A 24268-nucleotide genomic window follows, 5' to 3' on the forward strand; every position below is an offset into this window, starting at 1 on the left:
GTATAACTTGTATCAATTCGTAACCAATGTTTTTATATTATTTCTAATTTGTTATAGTTATTTAAACTTCAGATGTTTTTGTTTTATTTTTGAAGATTGTGAAATTATTGTTCTTAAATATTTTGTAATAATTTGGTTCTTTTCTCCCCGGGTCTGCTCTGAAAATGGGCTTCTACTCATACGGACCTTACCAGTAATCACATGTCAGTAACTAACTAACTAGCTGACTCACTAATTTTTTTCTCTATTTATTTCCTCCCAGTACCTTGGTTCCTTTGCCATTTTCCCCAGCAAATTCCAGCCCCCTCTTGCCTATTCCCTGTACCCCTAATTGCAGTCATCCCAGTTAGCAATATGTCCTTTCTCTATTCTCATGTTGGCTTAGTTAGTAGAATATTTTCTGCTGCTTTATGAATATAATATTCTGTATGTCTGTTATTCTCCAAAAGGATCTGCACCCTAAATCCTACTCTACTACTGCGTGCTTTCAAGGAAGTAATCCTAGGTCACCATCCTTCCTTTCATATTTCTCTTTGTCTGAGACAGTTCCTAAACCAATTTCAGCTCTAAACTAGTATTTGTGCAAAGTTAATATCAACTCAGTGCACTCAACTATTTCTTTAGTCAGTTTTTATTTTTCTATAGAGGGGTCCCTACAAGCAAATAGATGTGTAGGTAACAGTGAAGTCTGCAGTTTGAACAACATTTTGTGGGCTATATTTGCATGTAAATTATAAATATTATATCAGCCTAAAGCAAAGCACTTTGTCCACTATAATAGCTCTGTTTTCTTAGACCACAGCAGTCCCATTGGTACTTTCTCCTTTAACTGTGCTCATTTCATTGTTTTTAGCTGTCCACTATCTCCATTCTTTAAGCTTATTTCTCTTCTTGTGTAACCACTTTTTGACTTCTCAGCCAGTAATTTTGCAGAGCCAAACTACTGCAGTCTGGCTCACTTTTTTCTTATCATTTTGCTGGTCTATGGGGTTGAGGTATGCTTCTGGACTTTGCATTTCAAAGTCCATAGAAACCTCCTTACATTACATAGTTGTTCAAACAGGCAAGTGTAATTTTTACTGTTATCACAATTAGTCAGGTCAAGGTGATATTGGACTAACTCTCCTACTAAAGTGTATCCCAGAGCAACAAAACCAAGACATTCATCTGCTAGCACAGAGGCCTTTTAAACTGCATTGTTCCTTTTATTTATCTCTTGGCAGAATTGTGGCTATTTATGTTAAATCACTGATTGTTTTCTCTGTCTCTGTCTCTTGACAAGTTTTCAACCGGCTTTGTTCACTCAAATCCCACCCAGCCCCTCTTACTCTACATTTATACTTCCATAGCACCACCCACATATTCCTCTAACCAATAACATCAGTTCCCTCCAGTAGGAAGACAACCAATTCAGTTACTCCCAATAGTAACACCCACTCTAGTTTACCACCCAAGACTCTCTCTCAAATCTTAATCCTTGCCATCTATAACTATCAAATTAAATCTCTACAACCAACCTACTACCCTCCTAACATTTTATTATCCTACTTTACAACAAAGACAAAACTCAAATTAAATAAGATGTCCCTAAGTCAGATTATTTTACTATTTCTCCTCACTCTACTAGTCTTCATCGCTAATTATCAAATCCACCCCCTTCAAATACTTAGGAGTTCAACCATGCCTCACAAAGAATATAACCATCTACCCAGCCTATCTTTCTGCATAACACCCTACCTCTACAATAAACCACATCTGATTTATGTTTCTATAAATATACTAAAACTAAGCATCCAAATTTATGATCAAATATCAAACCAAGACCAAAGTATAAATGGCCACATCAATTCACAAAATTAGTAGAGATATTCACCCCAGTCTTGGTCCCACTGTTCATAAAACCATCACTTCCAACCCCAAAATAAACCAGTCACCTAATACATCTCAGGAAAAAACAGAATCCAAAATCACCTTACTAAATATGAACCTAAGAAGTATGTGCAATAAATCCATGACATACATGTTTATCTTGCCACATACACTTCTGATGCTGATGTAATAACTAATGAAATCTGGTTTAAAAAATAAATAAAAGATAATGAGATCACCCCCCCCGCCCAGGATACAATATACTCAGACATAACAAACAAAACAAGTGTGCAGGTGGTGTAGCAATCATCTATAAAAATTCCCTAATCATTACCTTACTTCCACAAGAAATACCCACATTTAGTGATGATGAACTACTAATAACACTCCTAAAAACCAACAATAGGAAAACTACATGTTTAACAGCAATTTATATACCACCAGGGAATAACACTGATACTGCTGAAAACATCTTTATTGGATAGCCCAAGAAATTAACCATGAAACTATAATACTTGGAGACTTGAATATAGACTGGCAACTCATAAATTCCAGTAGCCCCACTGAATCCATAACCTTGTACAACTTCAGACAAATAATAACTGTATCTGCTAGAATCAATAAAACGTCAGGGAGACACTCACCATTAGACTGGATTCTTACAAACAAAGCAGGCAAACTGACAAAAGTGGGCTGCCTCTCAGCATAAGTCCAATGTACTCCTTATTCTTCCAGTCAACTTCTGTGTTTTTTTCTATCTCTCAAGCATTTTCCTTTGCTAAAGTATCTCTATGAACTTTACTGTCACAGCACTGAGAAGTTCTTCTGTTTGATGGCTCACTTTTTGTTGAATAAACTTTTCTGTTTCTTTCCTAGCCTTTTCTGCATCAAAAATGTCTTTGATTCTCCAGGAAAAATATTCTCAAGACAGCTGGTTACAGCAGCTTGAATATCACACCTGCCTCTCAACATTCCATGATTGCTGGTATAAATGTGTTTGTCTTCTGCCCTGTGTTCTGTGAATAATCAGTTTCAAGAAACACTCTTCTGTCTCAAATTTTTAATCCTTTTCCCTTCTTCCACAGTTTTGTCAGGATCAACTCTTTCTGCTGGTGTGATTGCACCTTTACTAATACAGGTCTTGGCTACTTTCTTGTGGTCAGGTTTGGAGCATACACTTGATGTACCCTTTCAATTAACAAATTCTGCTGTGGAATACCAATCCAGTTGCTTATTTGTGCTTTCATAAAATTAATACAGACTGTTCCTTCCAGTTCCTCTGGTAAAGCAGAAAATCTCAGGTTCTCTTTGCACACTTCTAACTCTACCATTTTTGAAACAGATCTTGAAAAGTCTCATACTCAGCCAACCTTTTCTTCATTTCAACACCTGATCTTTGCAGTTTAATAAGTTCATATAAATAGTTAAAATTTCTTCTATTTTGGCCAAACATTTTGTTATTTGAGTTGATCTACTCCTTCAATGTTTCATTTTTTTTAATCACATCTGAGTATATTTGATTTATTTTGTCCTCTAAATTACCAGAAGCCCTCACTTGTACTAGAGCTGGAGCTTGAATTGCATTTTGTTGAACAAATGTAGGATTCTTCCCAGTCAGGTTTTCTCTTCATCTTTTCTAGCTGATTTTATTTCAGGTTCTCTAAATTTATTCTTTGCTGGCACCCAGAAAGTGTGCTTACTAGCGAGTACCTTAATTTTACTCATGCTGGGTGAATTACTAGCTCTTATTTCTCAGTTTCTTTTTTTCACACTAGGAGATCTGAAATTAAGCTGCTGATCAGTGTGCAGCCATCTAGGAAGTCGAAGAGAGAAAAAAGTTATCAGTATATCAGTGAGTGTTAGGTACAAATAAACAAGAAATTAAGCAATATAATTAAGACATTGCAAATGTTAATGGCATTTTGCAAAAATATGCAGCTGTATTTATGACACTAAGATGTTTACTTGATGAATACTGCAGTAACACTTATCCACAGGTAGTACCAGTGATGCATTGATCAAAGGAAGTAGCTGCACTGCTTAAAGAATGGATTGGTAAGGAACTAAAGATAATGATAAGAAATGGTGGGACTGTTAAACAAACAGAGCTGACTGAATGGGTAAGTAGTATGGTTATAGTTCTTAAACATAAGAAGCTAAGGATATTCATAGATTTTTAAGGTCTGAACAAATGGGTTATTCACTGCAACCTGTTCAAGAGGTTGTGTCCAGTATGTTCAATGCCAAGTACTTTACATTACTAGAGATAAATTAAAACTTTTACCAATACAAACTAGGTGAAGACAGCTTTAAGCACCCCTCCATTGTGCAGCTATAGATTTCTGTGAGCATCATTTGATATTTCATTAGTGTAGGACAATTTCCAGGAAGCTGATGCTGAAATAATAGTTTCTGATGGAGTAGTTAGCATCTCAGATGATTAGCTTGTATGGGGAGCTAACAAATAGCATGATGTAGAACTGGAGCCTCTAAATGAAGCCTCCTGATGAGAAAAAAAAAACTCTTTGGTACAATGCAAACTACAAATATCACAAGCAACTTGATGCAGTTTTTCATTTCAAGCTGCATCAGTTAGGACCACAAATGCTGTATCATCATTCTTTTCTGGTATTGCACTCCTGCACCATCAACACCTACTGATCATGCACCAGACCCTTCACCCCACTCTAGTTTATGGCTCTGGAATGATATAAGGTTCATTAAGAAGTTAGACAAGCTAAGGCATAATGGTCTGAAGCTAAATAAGAGCAAATGTCAGGTATATGTAACTAGTTTCATGTGTCACACATTAATATTATAAGATCAGATATGGAAAAATTCAATGCTATACTCTGTACACTCCAAAACTGCACAGTGAATGAGCTCTTATGCAATCCATTCTCATGATTCAGTGTGTCTGAGGTCCATATCCAACATATCACATATTAATGCCTCACTAAGCAAGCTACTAGATCATCATACAGACTGGTTTTAGTCTATAGAACAAGGCAAACATTTTGACATGTTGAAAAGACTTGTATGTATTTTTACAGTGACTTTTCAAGTTGATGCTACCCAGCTAGAATTGGAGCAATATTAAAGCAAGAAGGCAAGTGTAGACAAGTCTGGAAACAAGAAGCATACAATCAGAAAAAAGTGCTGGCCATTGGTTATGGTTGCCAAACATTCCACTACATTTTTGGCAAAACTGATACTGGGCATGTTTTATGTTTTGGCAGAGGTTTTATTTTTAGTAAAGAGATGAGAGATGAGGTTTATAATTAGTGGTGCAGAAATTAATATTGTTGGTAAAAGGGGCAAACATATTTCTCAACCTCTAAACATTAAAAATCAGTGCAGATGATCAGAAAGAGGAACATTTTCGTATTTTTCACAATAGAAGGTCTTTATTTGCTAAACCCTATACAGCCAGTGTTAGGAAATCTTTGCATATTCTTAGTTTATTCATTTAATAAGGTATGTGTTCATAAACAGGTCTGAGTTTATGAGGACATCAGTAAATCTAGGAAGAGCAAGGGTACAAGTGAGGGCCAAAATCATAGCACTATGTCTAAATCGTAGCAGTTCTGAAGTATGGTGGCAATCGAGCTCTTTTGGTATAGCAACTGGATAACACATTGATCAACCGTTTTCTGTAGAAATGAAGAGGGGAAAGGACTGAGCTGGGAGGTTATCCAGTAGTAGGTGCAACGTTTCTGACTGCATTGTTTTTTTATTGCTTTACTGGAAGATAAAGTATTGATTTTTGCCATTTCCTGGCATAGTCTTTGCCGCTCGTCTAGCCAGGATAAAATAGACGAGTCTTTGTGGGTTCTGTTCAAGCAGCTTTTTTATGCACAAACACATCAGGATTGAGGCTTAATACTTTAATTTAGGTAAACCTATAAACAAACTAGCTATTACACTCATACATGTTTTTTTTTTAATAGACATGCTGTCTCTGGAAAAGCAAACTTTTCGCAGGTGCCCTCAAGTGCATTTTCATTAAATATTACTTCACTGAACCAGAGTTATTTGATCATATTTAATACCTTAACTTTCAATATCCTCTTTATTCATTAAAGAGTCATGTGAAGCTAGAGCTCATTCCAGCCAACAAATGGCATGAAGCAGGAGACAGTCTTGGATGAGATATCACTCCAACACAGGACACATGCACACACTCATCATTCACTCACACACACACACACACACACACACACACACACACACACACACACACACACACACACACACACACACACACACACACACACACACACACAAAGCACTCCAGAAGTAAGTTTGGAAGCCAGTGGGCACAGTAAAGTTCAGAGGGCTAAAGGGAGGCATATAAACAGTTCATAAGAAACATTAGCCAAGAACTGTACCAGAGGAACAAACCAGACAGCCAGCAATGTTAAGTTTCCTGAATTATTCAGGAAAGTACAGCTGCAGTGGTAAATGTGCCATAACATTAGCTGTATGAAAATGTCATTACAGCATTAGAATTAGCTGTGTGGGTTATATACTGTCAAGGATGTACCAGCTGTCCAGTCTCTCAAAGTCCTGGGGTCCTTCATCATGCATCCGGGCTGCTAGTTACATGAGCTCTTGAGTGGAAAAAAATATCAGCCTGGGCAACAACAAGCTTTAGGACTTTTTACCAACTGAGGAAAGGAAAGCTATGGTCCTGATAAGAAGGGTAAAGATAGGAAAATATATACCTATCCTTACCCTAGCATAAACATAACACAAAAAAGGGCATGGAAGGAAGGAGTGGCTACTCTGTCAGTGATATATTTGAGCATCTACTGTTATGGTAAATTTACTTAAACAATTGTATTATGTTCGTCATAATCATTGCTACAGTCACCTTAGATGTATGGGTGGAATAACAAAGCTTCAACATTCCTAGAAAAAGTTGTTCTACGTGCAAAAAAGGAATCTAGTTTAGAATGCTTTGTAAATGTACGTATAAATGACAAGTAGCTGTCTCTAAAATGCATGTAGAGCCCATCACTCTGAAAAAAAGCCATAGAAGGAGCAAAGGCCCTCACAGAAAGAACCTTGACCCTTCCTGGAAGAGTCTTATTAGGGTGAAAATAGAATGAAATAGCAAGCGAAAACCATCTGGAAATAGTCTGCTTTGACACAGGCTGCTCTTTTTTCTTACCTTCATAGGAAATATAGACCAATTCACCTTTCCTGAAAGCTTTAGTTCTGTCAGGATAATACCCGAGCTGCCTATTCATGCGTGGAGTATGAAGAATCCTTTCTCCCTTATTTTTAGGTTATGGGAGAAGATAGGGAGTTTTGACTGGCTGGCTCAACCAATACCCTTTGTCAGTAGCACAGACCAGTGCCCAACCCCCTCAGCTCTTCATGTGAAGAGTGGAAAAAAAACTTAACTGTAATAAGCTGATCACACCATTGAAAAAACCAAGTGGCCAAATGCATGAGATGCCTCCCACCCCACCCCGACCATTCTGGTCATGTTTCTATGTCCTGTCCCCAACACTCTCCACAGATTTTATTAAAAAAAAATCTTTGTTTAAACTGTAGCAAACTGCTTACTACAAATGTAACAAACATTTGCTACAGTTTATACCCTGTCTGCATGAAGCACTACTGCACCCATGGTTTGGTTAAAAAATATATTTTAAACTGTCCTTGCTACAAATGTAGCAAACAGTTGCTACAGCACTCATATTTTCATTAAAACAGGAGAGATTTTTTTTTAATGTTTATACTCTAGCAAATTGCTACAATTTAGACCATACATGAAGCACTACAGCAGTGAGGTTTGACCACAAATGCAATACTGGCTACTAAAAATTGGCTGCAACCCCCCACAACATTGAACCCAGGGCAGTTGCTTCTATCACCCTGTCCTAGCTAGACATGGGCAGATGTGCTGAAATGACTGAGAGATGAACCTTGATAGAAGAATATGAAAGACCACAGGATAATCATTTATAGAAATATTACATAGCCAGAGGTACAGGAACCCTGAATGGGCTTTGGTTCTGTGTGGCAACCCCCTATAAAATATTTTCCATTTACTAATATATGAATTCCCAGCTACATGTTGCTTTGCCTCTTTCAACTCCTACTGCACATCCACAAAAAAGGTAGCTAAAGGTTTCAAAACTGAATCACCAAGGCAGTCAGTTGAACTTGTTTGTGGTTAAGATGTATCAAATATCATTTACCTTGTATGAGTATATCCATTGTGTGAGAAATCTTGTGGTAATTGCCCTTGGCCAATTCCATAAGAAGGGACAGCCTTGGCCAAGGAGTCAACACAAAGATTTTTTGAGAGTTCTTCTGTACTTTCAGAATGACCCTGGATATCAGTGGAAAGGCAAATGCAATGCTGCTTGATAAATTTCTGTTTTTAGTTTTGCAACAAAAAAGTGCAAAGTAATTGACTTGGTTTTGATTTTTTTCTGTTTATCAGTGGCTGTTAATGCAATTTTTCTCATGGAAATTTTCTCATTAACATGTCTGCATTTTGAGATCTTGTTCATTTGAAAATCTCTAACTAATTCAAGTAGTAATACAGATCATTGGATCACAGACTTGTTCAAATATGTATTTTCTTAGCAGTTCTTCTATGATGTAGCTGGCAGTTTTTGCAGCCTTCATATAAACCTTCAAGTATCATATAGGATTAGAATGCAATTAACTGTTGGAAATATGTATGATCATACTGCAGTTTCAAATGTATGGGATGGGAAAAGTCTATTTAATAGTAGAAAACAGTATAACTTTTCTGTTAGCAGATAATGTTTCTTAGATACCTAATTTTAGCTCTCTGAAAGCATATGTGAATGTTAACCAAAAGAAAAAAAATGAAACTGGCAATGGCAAATGGTGCAAGAGTTATGCATGAGTACATTCTTATATTCAGTGCTGAAACAATAAATGCTTTTGCAAAATACAATAAAACTTACTATAGCGAAATAACTGATTGCACTGTAAATCATAGGTCTCACACACTCCATCAAAACAATATGCTGAGTTGTTGGTGTTGCACATATATCCATTCTGTATATAGACATCAGGCTGGCAATATTCTGAGGTGCCATTGCAGTATTCAGGAAGGTCACAAGGTCCAGCAGCTGGTCTGCAGGGTGTTCCTGCCACCTTGTACTGGAAAGAACAGAACAACTTATTACAAAGGCTATAGAAGAACAAAAATTGACGGCACATATTATTAAGAAATCAAACATCCTAACATATTATTAGGGTCTATATTATATGTTCGAAGTTTGAAAACTTGGAACGTTAAATAATCGAATTTAAATGTTCGAAGTTTCAAACATCGAACATATAAAAAAAAACCCAAACCCAAAACTAACAGCTGTAGGCAGGGGGGGCAAGCCCCCCTGCACCCCGCTCTTTAAATATACCAACTCTGAGACTGCACTGCACTGCAGTAAGGAAAATCTTCCCTTTACCGTACTATATTGTGGTCTCGGAGTTGGTATATTTAAAGAGTGGGGGTGTGGGGGGTGCAGGGGGCTTGCCCCCCTGCCTACAGCCATTTCATTTTTTTATTATATGCTCGATGTTTGAAACTTTGAACATTTAAATTAGATTAGTTAACGTTCAAAGTTTTCAAACTTCAAACATGTAATTTACACCCTTATAATCATTAACTCGTTTCCATTAATGTTTAATATATACATTACAGCCTTGTCTGCATTTAATATGTTCAGTAGAATATATAACAGAATCCTGAAAATGTTACAGCACTGTGGAACATACTTCTTAACCTCTTAGAGCAAGAAATCAGGACAAAGGCCCATAAATAGGGACAATTTTCAAGTACTGTTCTTACAAACTTAGAAAGTTTATAGAATATCAGATTTTGCATTAGCGTGAATTTTCTGAAGGGTATGAAGTCTGAAACGAAAATGTCTGTCATTCTTTTTTAACTTCAAGTCCTTAATGATTTGCCACTAATTTGGCAGAAAACCACAATTTTATGAAAAATGGACAAAAAATATGAGGTAAAAATCTGGACATTCTGGGAAAATCTGCACAGTTGGGAGTTATGCTGTGTAGCAACATGACACATAATCCGTACTCTTCAGAACAACTATATACATAAACAAACATGACAGATAATCCATTCTCCACAGAGGAAAAAATCACATAGTTTGCATTGCAGTACATCTGTGTTCCCTCTATGATAACAATAAAGCTGTTTTTACTGCCTACCAGTGTCAGCCAATGCATACTAAATCTCCGTGGAAAATGAAAAAAATACAAGATCTGGGAAAGAAAGCACACTATGGTATGAACAAAAAATTAAAGACTCACTGAAGAAAGCAAAAAACTGAGTTAATAGCAATTTTTTCAATAAGTCTTCTTACATAAAGAATCTGTTGGTTCTCTTGGGACCAATGTTAATAAGACTAAAACTTTATACTCAGCTAGCTAACTTATTTCAACATAATTTTGTGGGCAATAGTAAGAAAATAAAGCAGTTTCATCAGAAAATTCTAGTTGGTATAGGAGATAATATTACTTGTTCAATAATATCTGGAGAATCAGTACTAAACTCTAGAAAAATGAAGATTAATTCTAGCCCTACCCAGATGGCACACAAGTCTGCTTTTGGTTCACTGTGAGCAAATATATGACTGCCAAACTAACCACAGCATTTAATTAACTCTTGTCATTTGGTATGACACCTAAGAGCTGGGAGTAAGCTAATGCAGTGCCTATACACAAAGCAAAATTTAAGATCACATATTATAGACAAATTAGTATAACATCACTAATTGAGAAATGATTTGAAAATGCCCTTTAGGACTAATTGCAAAAAATAATAGTTTTGTTCCTTCAATGGATATTTTTCAACATGGTTTTGTAAAAGCTAGGTCAACATTTTCTAACACAACATACTTTTATAATCTTGTCAGTTTAGCCATATACACTGATGTTGTGATTGCTTTGGCTTATTTAGATGTTTCAAAGAAATTTGACAGTTTGGCACACTCTGTCATTATTGATTCAATGTTGAGATCATCAATAAACTTATTTTCAATCACTAGACTCTTGCTGGTTTGCTAAATATGCTGATTTCGTAAAAAATGGGGCTTTTGTGATCAGTGAGGATGATATATGCAAATTTAATCAATATTTGGAAAAAGTATTTACCTGGTTAGCTGATCATATGTTAAATATAATAAGAATAACTGTACTATTTTGTGTTTTGGTAAGCCAGGGTATGCCTTGTTTAGGAGTTATGGATCTTAACATCAAGGAGAGCTATATGAATCTGGGAAATTACTATATGTAATACATTGAAGAACTCACATCTTAATAATTAAAAGTAAGACAATGAAGGTGGGTAAACTAATTCTTAAATGCTTTTCATCAAGAGATTCTACATTTCAGACTAAGCTATTTGTGACATACATAAGGCCAGTGATTAGAGAAGAACTCACCATTTTGAATTTATAATAAATGTGACTTGCTCATTCTTGAAATTATGCAGAGTAAATATTCAAAAATAATTCTATATATTAAACACTTTTTTATGATTTCAGACTTTAGAGCATTGGACTTTTTTTTGTTAGTTATCATTGATGAAGAGTTCCATACTTTAATGGATATTGAGTTGCTAGAACCTAATTTTCATTCCAGGGGAGGAGATTATACATTTAATATTGGTAAATCTAGGATTACTTTAAGATCAAGATATATATCAGTCTGTGTGGTGTGCCTGTGGAATAAATTGCTTCTCTCTCTCTCTCTCTCTATATATATATATATATATATGTATAAGAAACTGCTTCACTGACATATTTTAAAAGCCTTCTAGATGAACAGATTAGAAAGGTGCTGTACTCACCAACTACAGATTTGTGCTCTAGATGTCCTTTTGGCCAATATACAGTTTTTGCAAACTGAAACTATGATATTTTCTTTTATCTATTATAATGCAACTGTATACATTTGTTGTATTATTCAAATGGTGAAACTTAACACTGTTTCTTGTACGGGCTATTGATTTTAGGTCAACCACACACTTGGCAATGAGACATATGAATCATTTCCAACACTAACAATGATCACATGCAGTCTAAAAGTCTTTCGGCTTTTCCCGGTTAGGGATCGCCACAGTGGAACTCCCGTCCGCTAATGATTGGCAGTGGATTTTTATGGTGCAGAGTTGCCAGCCCGGCGTCCAACCTTAAAAGAAGGCATGCCCATTCACGCACGCATCTACCTGCATGCCTTTAATGTCACTTGACCACGGGGAGGACATGCAGACTCCACACAGAAGGCGCTCCAGCCGAGAACTGATAAATTTAATTTATTATTACACAAAGCATGACATACACAATACACAAACTAAATGTTGTATAAACTGTAGAAATAAGTAGTGGGAAACTATATGAGGTATGCAGCACCAGTCTGTGCCTTTCCTACGGTTTGCCAATGATACCACTGAATTTGCAAGAAATAACATAGCCACTGTCTTATAGTGGCAACAAAAATTGAACACAAAGCCATAAATTATGTTGTCTTTTGAATTGTTTAAGTCCATTTTCAGAAACTGATTGTTTCACTAAATTTGCTTAACTTCTGCTAAGGTTATTATACTGAATAAAAAAGGTGCAGAGGGCAACACTCCTTCTATAGTGTCTGGAGAGGTTGACTCTATACTTCACCCATGATCACTAATTTAATTATATTTATGTTCTGAGTTCGAAAAAATGAAGACAGACTTGATTAATGCTACAGCCAGACTATAAACAGCAATATTAGGTACTTCCAGCAGTACATAAGAATTACACAAATAACAGCAGTAATAATGGTCCTTCCTTACAGGAGCTACATAATCTCTCTGTTTGGGATGCATAAAGACAGAATCACCATGTAAGTTACCCTGTCAGCAGCTCCATAGGATTCTCTAGGGGTTTATGAAGAGAATGTCTCTCTCCCTCCTCCCATAATGGAAAATTCAACCACTTACCACTTTGTCTTTCTGTCTTGGCCAGCACAGCTGTACCTAGGCCCCTAATCAAACATGGGTTATCACTACTGCAGGCTGAAGCCCTGTCACCATGCTATTGCTCCAACCAGTAATTAATTGTTTATGCATACTAAAACTGCTATCATTTAGACAGTGACCACTTTACAATTGACTTCAAAATTATGTCAATATATGTTTTTTATTATAAAAGCAAAAATGGAATGTAGGGAGTTTTTAATAATATATATGAAAAATGTCACACTTCTTATTACCTTAGAGTAGGACTGCTATAGGCAAAAACATGATTCTTCCAGAATAAGAAAATGTCCTTGCCTTATTATAATCCACTTCCAAAAGGAACCAAATTCAATTGGAAATCAACTGGAAAACTACTGCCACAGTAGCACTGTGATGTGGTCCCTGGATGCCCTAATCTCATGATTGTCCATAGTCATAGTAGGAGTAAGACTGAGGAGGGAGGAGTAGGTAGACATAGTGATCAAGAAGAGGCACTGGGGTCAGCTGATGGTCAGTTATCTGGTAGGCAGATACTCCCCCCACTCCCTCCATACACAAAAATGAGATCCTTATAGTATGAGGCATTTAAACATATATATATTTTTACTGGATTATATTAGTAATGCCACCAACTACTGACATAAATATACTTTTAATTTTATTATTTAATAAGCACAAACATTACCTTACTATAAAGATTTAAAATAATAAAGAAAGCAGTGGGAGGAAACAGAATAAATAACATGGAAAATGAAAAAGTTCAATTCTAGGTAACTTTATTTTTTTATACAAAGAAAGGGGTTTCTTCAAAGTCTGAGGACAAAATTGTGATCTTTGAAATTGCAGTTTGGCAACTACAAATGTGGGAGATATGTGCAAATCCTGAGATTGTGGTGTCTTTCTGTATTCACAAACAACAAGTCTTCAGACCAGATAATCCAAAGAAGCTTTTATTTGAACTCCACTCTCTTAATGCCTTGGCTCAGCAGCCTTTACGGAGTATAACAACATCTAAAAACACAGTCTTTAATATAGTAACATCAATTAAAAAGTCATTATGCAATTACACAATTAAATAATCAATTAACCATCAATTAAATATCAGTTAAATAAAAACTTTCCAATTACACTCTAAGTCAGGACCTTTAGGAGCCAGCGTATCCTATTTTAATATAAAAATTGATTCTTTATACAGCAGTCTAGATTTAAAATCCAAATTAGCAAATTGTCCACAGGGAATTTGATCTAAAACAGTAGCTAAATTGAAGGCAGACTGGCAACACGTTTTTTGATTGTCAATTGCTTAAAGTATTTGGGACAAAGTAAACTACTTTTTGCAAACAGTTTTTAATGATAATTTTCAGTTCTCTAAATCTTTAATTCTGTTTAATGCTCCTATTCCACAGATTGTACCCAGAGCAAAATATTCACTTCTCTGGAATCTTTTATCTATTGCACACAAGACATTTACAACCAGCTGGAAGAGTAGAACATCTCCACCTTTTACGGACTTCAGAAGTATTGTGTTGACTGTATCTTAGATGGAGTTCAGGAAAAGAACAGAAATGATTACATCTTATTATATCTCTTGGCAAAAAGTGGTAGAAATATTGGACAAGAATGACTGATCTACTGTATTATTTCATATTATACTTTGAAGACTTCTTTTTATGTGTTTTTACTCTTTGTTCTCTTCAACTTAGGCACTTATGTAAATTGTTTGTATTGTTGGTTTATGTATTTTTATATTGTTATATGTGTTGTTGGTTTATATATTTTTATATTGTTATATGTGTTGTTAACTGATAAGATAAGTTAAATTTTCTATGTAACAATAATTTAGATACTTGTTTTATGAAAATTCAGTAAAATCTTTTCAGTAAAAAAGAAGTTGCATTCACAATGAGACAAGGATATCTTGTATACAAAAAACATACCTCATCAAGTAGGCCAATTTAGTTGCATGAATTAGGTGGTATCTGCTTACCTGGCAGTTGTCACAACAAAGTCCAACAGCGCAAACTGATCTGCCTTTGAATTTACATGAGGCTGCATCACAGCAGGGATTGGTACATTGCTGAACAAAAAGAAGAAGTATGCTTTATGATAAGAGCATTTACATTTCTATTAGTACAGCTTGAAATATCGATCAAAAACAACAGCAGTAACAGAGGGAAAAGGGTCAAGCTTAATGGGATATGAAATGCACATTTTTCTTTGTTAGACTATATTCCTGTATTTCATTGAAATATGTCTGAAATTTCAATGCATACATGTACTTCTTAGCAGACTACTTCTTATCAGAGCAAATAAATAAATTACCAATAACTTGTTAACTTGCACTCAAACTTCATATAGTTGCTCCTACCCATCTTTAAGACATTTTCAAAAGCTTAAATGTCTTTAATTGTATGTTAAATTTTGGTTGATTCCCCCATAATCACAAAAAATGGCTATTTTAGAGACATGGTCATATCTTTATAAACGTTATATTCATTTCCATAACAGGCATTGTTTTATTCAATTCTAGATGCTTTAGGCTGTTGGAGACATAATGGTTCTGGCACTTGCACACAAAAAAATATTCATTTAAGTACACTGAATATGGCTGGCTACACCACTGCTGATAACATGAAACACTCAGCTTAATGAGTGGACTTACAGAAAATGCAAGGCAGGAGGTGAATTGTGACATCTTGAAAAGAACATATTTTATGATCTTACCCCACAAAAATAATCTTACATTATTAAGACTGAACCTAAAAATGCATACATCCACTACATGTCTGTGCAGACCTATAACATTTGCCTTTAAGTGCTGTTGCTTGGTATTGTCTTCACCCATTAAGACACACTAATAAACTAAAAAGATTAAAAATGATTGAGTAAAGCTTGATAAACAAGTTTTTATATTCTGTGACTCATAGACTTCTATAATGTTGCCTGTCATACGTTTATAATGCCACTTCTGATCTCATACTGTTTTGAGTTATGTGCATCTGAACCTTCTTTCAAGTAATACACAAATGATATAACACAATACAGTTAGGCAACAAAGCTATTATGATAACATTAATAATGCTATAAGAACAGGCAGTCTGAATTCTCAAAGAGCTGCTATGACTTGAAATTAACAACCTAATACAATCAGGTGATGGAAAAATATCCTAAAATAGTTCGGCCATTGGATCTATCAATGTATGACTGTAGACAAATTAATGGGTATAAATACATTTAATGTATCAAAACAAACAGTTTCCTGAAAGGCAAGTGGTTATTAAGTTTGTCAATTAATCCATTATCCTATGGTTCTTAGAGTGTAACATTCTACTGTACGCAAAATGGCTGCCAAATCATTTATACAAGGCAATACTTAATTGTAAATGTGTAGTATGGCTCAACAGTGATGAAAATGAATAGCTAACTTTTATTTATTTATTTAACATTTGTTTTCTGGGAAAGTCCGATTTGGAACAAAGCCAATTTTTAGCGGAGGCCCAGGGAGAAATACTCCAGGTGCATGTCATTGTAACATACTAGGAAACTCGAGTACCCAGAGGAAACCCATACGAATGCAGGGAGGACATAGAGACTCCGCAAAGAAGGCACCCCAGCCGAGAATCGAACTGGAGAACCTCTTGCTGTGTGGCAACAATGCTACTGCTGCACCACTGCACCTTTTATGCTCAGTTTTCATTTACATGCTGTCTCATAGTATTTTAGGGAAAATGAAAATATGCAATTATGTGATTAAATTCTGAATATCAAACACCTACATGAAGTCCTGAATAACTACATTTTAGCCTTGCCAAGTTTTGTGCGAATAACAATTACCGGCTAATCACAAGGGAATATTCAAGTTTTTCTTGCTTGTAAAAATTGGCCTTGGGTTCTTTTACATTTATATGGATGCCCATTCATTAGTTGTTGTTGTTGTGTCTTTCGGCTTTTCCCAGTTAGGGGTCGCCACAGCGGAACTCCGCTTTGCTAATGACTGGCAGTAGATTTTTACGTGCCGAGTTGCCAGCTCTGATGCACAACCTTCACCGAAGGTCCGCCCATTCATGCATGTGTCCCACACAGAAGACGCTTTAGCTGAGAATCGAACCGGACAACATCTTACTGTGAGGCGACAACGCTACCGCAGCACCACCGATGCCCATTCATTAGTACCTTTACTAAACATTATAGAAGTGATAACAGTTCTGCACTGAAACCAAAGTCCTAGTGGTACTTACAACTCAAGTCACATACAAGTACACTGCGTTGCCTGAACCTGTTGGAAATTTCTGTGCTAATTTACTAATAGCTTGATTGACACAGAGGAAGCAAAAAACGTATTTGTTTGAGTTAGAGGATTATACCCTTGTAGTTAGTGATAATTGGAACAAATAAGTCAGCAAGTAGTGGAATAAACTTCTTTGTGTGGAAGATTTTCAGTCCATATATTTCTAATCAATCACTGTATATTAATCAGATCAGACAATAGTAGTAGAAGTAGCGAAGGTAAACTCGTCTTAAGTCAAAAAAAAAAAAATAATAATAATAATAGAAAATATATAATTGTACAGCATTACTAAGTATTCAAAAGTAATCCAAGCAAGGCAGGCAGTCTGTTTCCAGTCGAAAATCCTTTATTAAGTACACAGACAAGCGATCCAAGTAGAACAAAAATAGAGTAATAATTTCCTCACAAGCTTTCTAAATATATATATATACTTTTTATCAGGCATGGGAGTGGTTTATTGTGCTGTAAAACAAAGTGTTATTGGTACACATGTTAAATTCACATCCCTTCCCCTGTCAGTGTGACATTCGAGCTGGTCCTGCCCTACCTAGTAGCTGTCATAATAGTATATAACCCTTATGTACTTTAAATAAAATTTATAATGATGTGGTACCTCTTATTAAATTTTATTTAAAGTACATAAGGGTTATATATTATATATTATATATAGGGAGACAAGTGGCAACCCTATCAACTAGGTGCACTGATACTGTTCATAAATAGGTCTTTTATGCTTTTTTTGTGACATCCTTCCAGTGGGGGATGCATATCTAGTACATGCAGATCTAGGGTAACAGAGTCCCAGTTACTTTGAGTCGGTCCTTAAAGGAGTACCGCACCCACAGACTAAAATAAATGTTTATTTCATCATGGCTCAATGTTTCCTACATTTTAACAGCACTCTGGGATTATTTACAGGATTTTAAATATTTTATATGTAATTCCAGAGTCTGACCACATGGGGGTCTAGCATCTTGACGTGGTTTTGATAAATCAGTTTGCCATTCAGTATACCAGAATGCAGTGTTTGGCTCAAAAATGTTACATCATGCAGGCCTCCTTTTGCCTACAGCTCCTGCCATTCCATAGTAGGGTTGCCACCTTTTCAAATGCTCAAAGTGGGACATTTTGAGTACAAACGTCAGCTTTTGCAGGACAAAACATACCCACAGCAAGTACAAATGACAGAACTTCACTTTTATGCCTAAATAAAAGGTTATTCTTGTAGCATTTTAGTTGCTTATTCTGTTTCTTATAACATTTAGGTGTTTCAGATGCAGAATGACTGTTTTATGCAACTATTACATAAAATGCAGGAAATATTTTTGTTCTAAAATCTCAGGACATTTACCTTTTTTTAATTTTTTTTGCAGGACACAACTGCCCAAAGAGGGACTGTCCCTCGTAAAGTGGGACAGGTGGTAACCCTATTCCATAGATGTTGCATGCATGCACTTCTCTCTTTTAGTCAGTACTTTGTAAGTAACATTCCCTGCTGCTGAATGACTACTTAAAACAGAAGCAGTGCAAATGTCTCAGAACACACCCAAAGTGCTGTTTACTGCTGCTTTTTTTTTTCTAATTAAGCTTAAATGGCGCTGATTTGTGAGAGAATGAATTTTAGTCCATCTACTTCTCCCCTCCCCCGCAACACTTAGCTTCCCTAGCTGTCAAAGTCCTGAGGATAATTTGACCTGTTAAGTACTGTGATTGGCAGCTCTCAGCATGGTGCTTGACTCATGTAATTAAATCTTTGTTCTAGCACTTCCTTTGACAGAGGGGACATTTTTTTTGCTGCGCTGTAGCCATGGCCTTACCTGACTGCATTCACATCCAATTTATGTAGCAACTCCTGGAAGGTCTTGCACCAAGGAGCTACATAATAAAATATTTTGGCTCTGAACCAGTTTTTTAGATCTTTAGTAATTTAAGTGTCAGGGTATCACTTGCTTCCTGCTTCCACCTTGTTACAAAATTGAGATTGACACCTGCAAAGTATGTTGGTATGTAGTGTCTGCCTACATATGTTTTTACTCCACTGGTTGGTTTTCAAAAATACTTCTGCAGTGTTCCTGGATTTTTCTTTGTACATAACAAACCACGTCACTATATTTTCCTTCCCTTTTGTTGTGTCCAGAAGTGATTGTGGCCGTTGGTGAATGTTTAAATGTCACTTATCACAAATACGTTTTTTTTTTAAATCAAGGACATCAAGGTGAATTCACCTTGAATCAGATAACAGATGCCACTGCAAGGACTGACTTTTGAAATACTGATGTGCACGGACAAAATGCCTTACTAAATCCATTTGTCAGCCTCCAGTGCAATTGCTGCTATGGCTGTCATATACTGGTGTGTTTGCTCATGCCTTCCAAAACTCCCCACAATTACAAAGCAATTTTGCATGTAGGAACAACCTTACATGCCCATACACCATTATCCATCAATATGCAGCTAGTCCTGTTTATCTAACAGCCATGTGAGTAAGTGAATTCATTTTCAGACTTAAGGTGTGGAAACTGCAATGAATGATTATAGGTGCTTGTTCAGGTTTCACAAGGTGCTTGCTTAGAGCTACTCTCACTTGTTAATTCACTATGAATATGTTGCACTGCCAGCTTTGATACCATGGTAATGTTTTAATCTTTCTATTCCTACAGTGCACACTAGCAGTATCTGGTGCGAATACAACAGAGGACTATGTAAGCGATACACCACTTTAGCATCATTTGCCTTGGAGAATGTACAGGTATGCATGCCAAATTTCGGTGTTCTCATACACTGTGTTAATACATTAGTAATGAGGAACATATTGAAATGTAACATTTATTTTGACCAGATGTAATTAATAAAGATTTTGTCCTGTGTAAAAAAAAATTCCATGATTCTCTGGCTGTTTAGTTTGCTTCACTTTACTGGCTACTTACTAGATAACACAGAGCTACTGTTTTCCCTCTGAAGGATATAGTGATGTATAGTAAGGGGATGAAAAGTTAAATTAAACAGTACTTTGGCACTTGCTGTGCATAGTGTATGTGGTTTTGTTTTACAAGTTATTTTACTGTTGTTGTTGTTGTGTCTTTCGGCTTTTCCCGGTTAGGGGTCGCTACAGTGGAACTCCGGTCCACTAATGATTGGCAGTAGATTTTTATGTGCCGAGTTGCCAGCCCTGATGCACAACCTTCAACGAAGGTACACCCATTCATGCATGTCTCCACACAGAAGACGCTTTAGCTGAGAATCGAACAGGACAACAATTCTACCGCAGTACCACAACCGCAGTTCAAGTTATTTTATTGTTATTGTTAATTAAATTCTGAACAGGCAATGTAGCTAACATATTGAAATTATTATTAATCCAAACTGTATAAATAGTCTCAACTGTTTTGTTTTGCATTGTATGATATGTTATAATCCAGAATTTGATAAATATTAGAAAGAAAGAGCCCTTGTCATAGAAATAAACAGCTCGGGAGCTTAATAAAATGGACCAAAGACAAGTTTGAGACTACAATATCTACGTACACCAAAGACAATCACAAAGCGTTTCGGAGCTATGCTCAATCTCAAATGCACAATGGAAATTTGTGAGCTGATTGTGAACAATGTTACCTATACCAAGGCTGAAAATATAGCTAACCTATTGGCTGATAAATTTAGCTCTAACTTTACCCCTCTCTTCCCCTCCAACTTTCTCTCAAGATACACCTGAAACTGGCTCACCACCAGCTACCAAATATCAGGTCCTAATACTGACATCAAAAACTAAAAATACTGTATTGTGGGGCCCTTACAATATCCCTAAATGCATATTAAATAGCATAAAGCATAATTTAGCCACAACACTACCACTGTTCAGTCTCAGCCTCCATGCAGGTCTTGTACCAACTTAATGGAAAACAGCTACACTCATTCCTCTCCATAAGGGAGGACCTTCCACAGACCAACAAGTCTGACAATCCTAAAATGCAAAGCCATGGAAAGATTCATCATGGACTCAATTAGGAACCTTCGAACACTGGACCCATCTCACTTTGGATTTGTCAAGGGCAGGTCAAGCTTACTCAACCCGTTGGATTAATTTGAAAAGGTCACGGCAATGGATAAAGGCAAAATGGTACAAACAGCACAACTCAAAGTGGCCATAAGGGCCTGCAACTCAGACATCCATCTGGCAGAAGTAAGCACTAACAAATAAACAGTCTTCCAGGAACAATGTTGCATGGAACCTCAAGCAGCAGGCTCAAAAGCAGCCTGAGTCAACCTCAAAACCAAATTAAGATCCCAGGGAGAAGGAACAGGCTTTCTGGGAGGTCTAATATTAAGGATGACTTTAAGAATTTTTTTAACCTCAAATCTAGCAGCTAAAGGAGGAGAAAAAGGCAGACAAACAAAGATGGCTGATAGGTGGGCCTTAACAGAAGAATAGGCCAAATCAGCATTGAGCAACTCACACATAAGAGAGAACCAAAGGAGCATCTACAGTAAGTGAGTCCAGGATATGAGAGGGACACCAAAAAGAAAACCTTTTTATTTGGATAAGTAGAATTTCCTAGTTGTAGGTTTCCTGGCCTCCTTCAGGACTTGCAGCACATCCTCAGGAAAAAAAGGTGTCTGAAAAATCCAAATTCTATCACCCACAGTGTCAGTTGAAGCATGGACAGGAGAGGATGGATAAGAGATGCCTTGTCTTATGATTAGATCCACCCTGTGAGGTAACTTGTGATGGTTGCTCCTGGCTGGATGCAGAAGAGGGAAGCAGTGCTGTCTTGGCAGGGAGGTGATTAGCTAAGTGGGTGGCAGTGTTTCCAGCTTCAGTCTGAGGCAGAAGTGTGATTTTAGAAAGGAGATAATGCCCCTTTAACTTAGTTTTGCTGTGATTGTCTGTTCCCAAAAGCTATTGTATCAGTTGTTCAGAAAAATAAAAATGTTTCATGCTTACCAAATTAAATTATAATATCATACTAGACCATAATTATATAGTTCATGCTCGGAAGGAGGTATATGCCTCCTTGAAACTTATTATATGTATAGATCTGCAGCTGTGGGACTGCATACATATCTGTTGACCTCATCACATCCAAACAGTCTTGAAAGTTTTAAAGCAGGAAGAAACAAAGTCTAAGATCACCCCTCTGCTTAGTTTATCAGACTTATTCAATTGGCAAGCAGGAATGGAAATCTAACCATAAGTTGACAAAAATCATATAAGCCACGGTGGTACAGCGGTTGCATTGTTGCCTCACAGCAAGAGGTTCTCCTGTTCGATTCTCGGCTGGAGTGCCTTCTGTGTGGAGGCTGCATGTCCTCCCTGCGGTCGAGTGGCCTCCAAAAGACATGAGTGAATGGGCATGCCTTCGCTGAAGGTTGGGCATCGGGCTGGCAACTCGGCACCATAAAAACGACTGCCAATCATTAGCGGACCGGAGTTCTGCTGTGGTGACCCCTAACCGGTAAAAGCTGAAAAGACAAACAAACATACAGAAACTGTGAATGTGCAAAAAAGTAAAACCAGGAATGTAAGAAGGATCAGTTTAGAAGAAAAAAAATGTAGTAAGTATAGAGATCTGAAGGAACAACATCATGTTGATAAGGATTTGACAGGAATGGATAAGGGGGCACAATTTGAAACCAAAGGATGAAAGATCAGTAATAGCAGCCCAGGATAGGGGACTATATACACATTAGTTTGCAAAGTCCATTAAGATGTAGGAGAGGCAGACAAATGTAGGCCCTTTAAAAAAAGAATTGTAATGAGTCTCATACCTTATTGCTGGGTGTGATACACTTATGGCAGAGGGCCTGTATACCAATAGACACAATAGTGTGGCAAGATTGTTCCACTGAGGATTGTTCAAACACCACAGTACAGAAGTAGCTGAGATGCATTGGAAACATGAACCACAAAGTATTATAGATAAAGATGAAGTGTACATAAGACTGGATCAGCTATTACCAACAATCCAAAAAAGTAGGTGCGAGAACACCAGATATAAAAGTGTATGAAAAATACACAAAAGTAGCATTGATCATTGAAATCACTACACATTGCCACTACAGTGTCTTACATAAAGCAAGACACAAAGTCATAAAATATCAAGGTTTGGAGGCAGAAATGAGAGCAATGTGGAGGAAAATTGCCCAGACAGTTCTAATAGCAGTAGTAGCAGAAATGGGGTGCATAAAAAAGAAAAAAAAAACTGCATTCTTTTTTAGATATGCTACCCATAAATGTAACTCTGTATGAATTGCAGGAATGAATTCTGGGCCCATTGTTGGTGCTATGAAGAACACTTTTGGATAACTAAGATTGAAGCAATACTAATTTTGTGAACTTTAACCAAACCCTGACTTAGGCATGGGGTTCATACTACTCAGACAAGCTCCTTGTGGTCCTGCAGAGTGGTCCTAGCTACAGAGAACTCTTTTAGCTGTTTGCTGCATTATTTAATATCTTGTTTGTTGTTGTAACTGATTTATTACTGTTTCTTCATTTTCTGTGTGTTTTCTATCTAAAACAAAAGAACCTCAACTAGTTTAGACCAGTTTACAGGGTTTGCTGTATTCTAAACACCATGCCTGATACACTAGTAATAGGTGACTCTATAGTCAGACACACTGATGTAATACTTATCCCAGCTGAATGTAATCTCCTGTCATCTCAGATGTGATGAGTTGCAAAGGTTAGAAAGACATTTCCAATCAGGAACTGATGGACATGCTCCACCTCAAAAATCCAAATCCATCAGAGACAGAGGCACAGTATTCTAAATCTATTCAACTATGAAACTATAATAGTATTAAAAATCCAAAAGACTGAGAAATTACACCATACATCTAACACATCCACTTAAATTGCATGTTTATAAAGCATCATGCAACCTGTACAAGTTTAACCCAGACATATGCATTACTACCCTATTATCTTTTAACTGGAATATCCAAAAAATCCTACCCTTACAAAATAATTTATATGAATTCAATGCAACTTTCTAAATAGCCTTACAACTCCCGGGAGGAAGAGAGTAAAAACAAATAATGCAATCTGGCTATCCAAAAAGATTAGATGCTAATGCAGGAAACTAAAAGTG

At 36.5% G+C, this 24268-nt stretch overlaps 1 protein-coding gene across 1 annotated transcript in view; it reads right to left on the reverse strand.

The window, feature by feature from the left end:
- LOC122788965 (disintegrin and metalloproteinase domain-containing protein 9-like) overlaps nucleotides 1–24268 on the reverse strand; it is a 1117261-nt gene that overhangs the window by 279479 nt on the left and 813514 nt on the right. The window contains exons 13-14 of the mRNA XM_044056033.1: nucleotides 14877–14966; nucleotides 8829–9027 (exon numbers count right to left, since the gene is read on the reverse strand). Of these exons, the coding sequence (XP_043911968.1) occupies nucleotides 8829–9027; nucleotides 14877–14966 (289 nt within the window). The remainder of the gene's footprint in view (nucleotides 1–8828; nucleotides 9028–14876; nucleotides 14967–24268) is intronic.

This window comes from Protopterus annectens, chromosome 14.part0, assembly GCF_019279795.1.
Source record: "Protopterus annectens isolate FY-2018-M chromosome 14.part0, PAN1.0, whole genome shotgun sequence".
Lineage (NCBI taxonomy): Eukaryota > Metazoa > Chordata > Ceratodontiformes > Protopteridae > Protopterus > Protopterus annectens.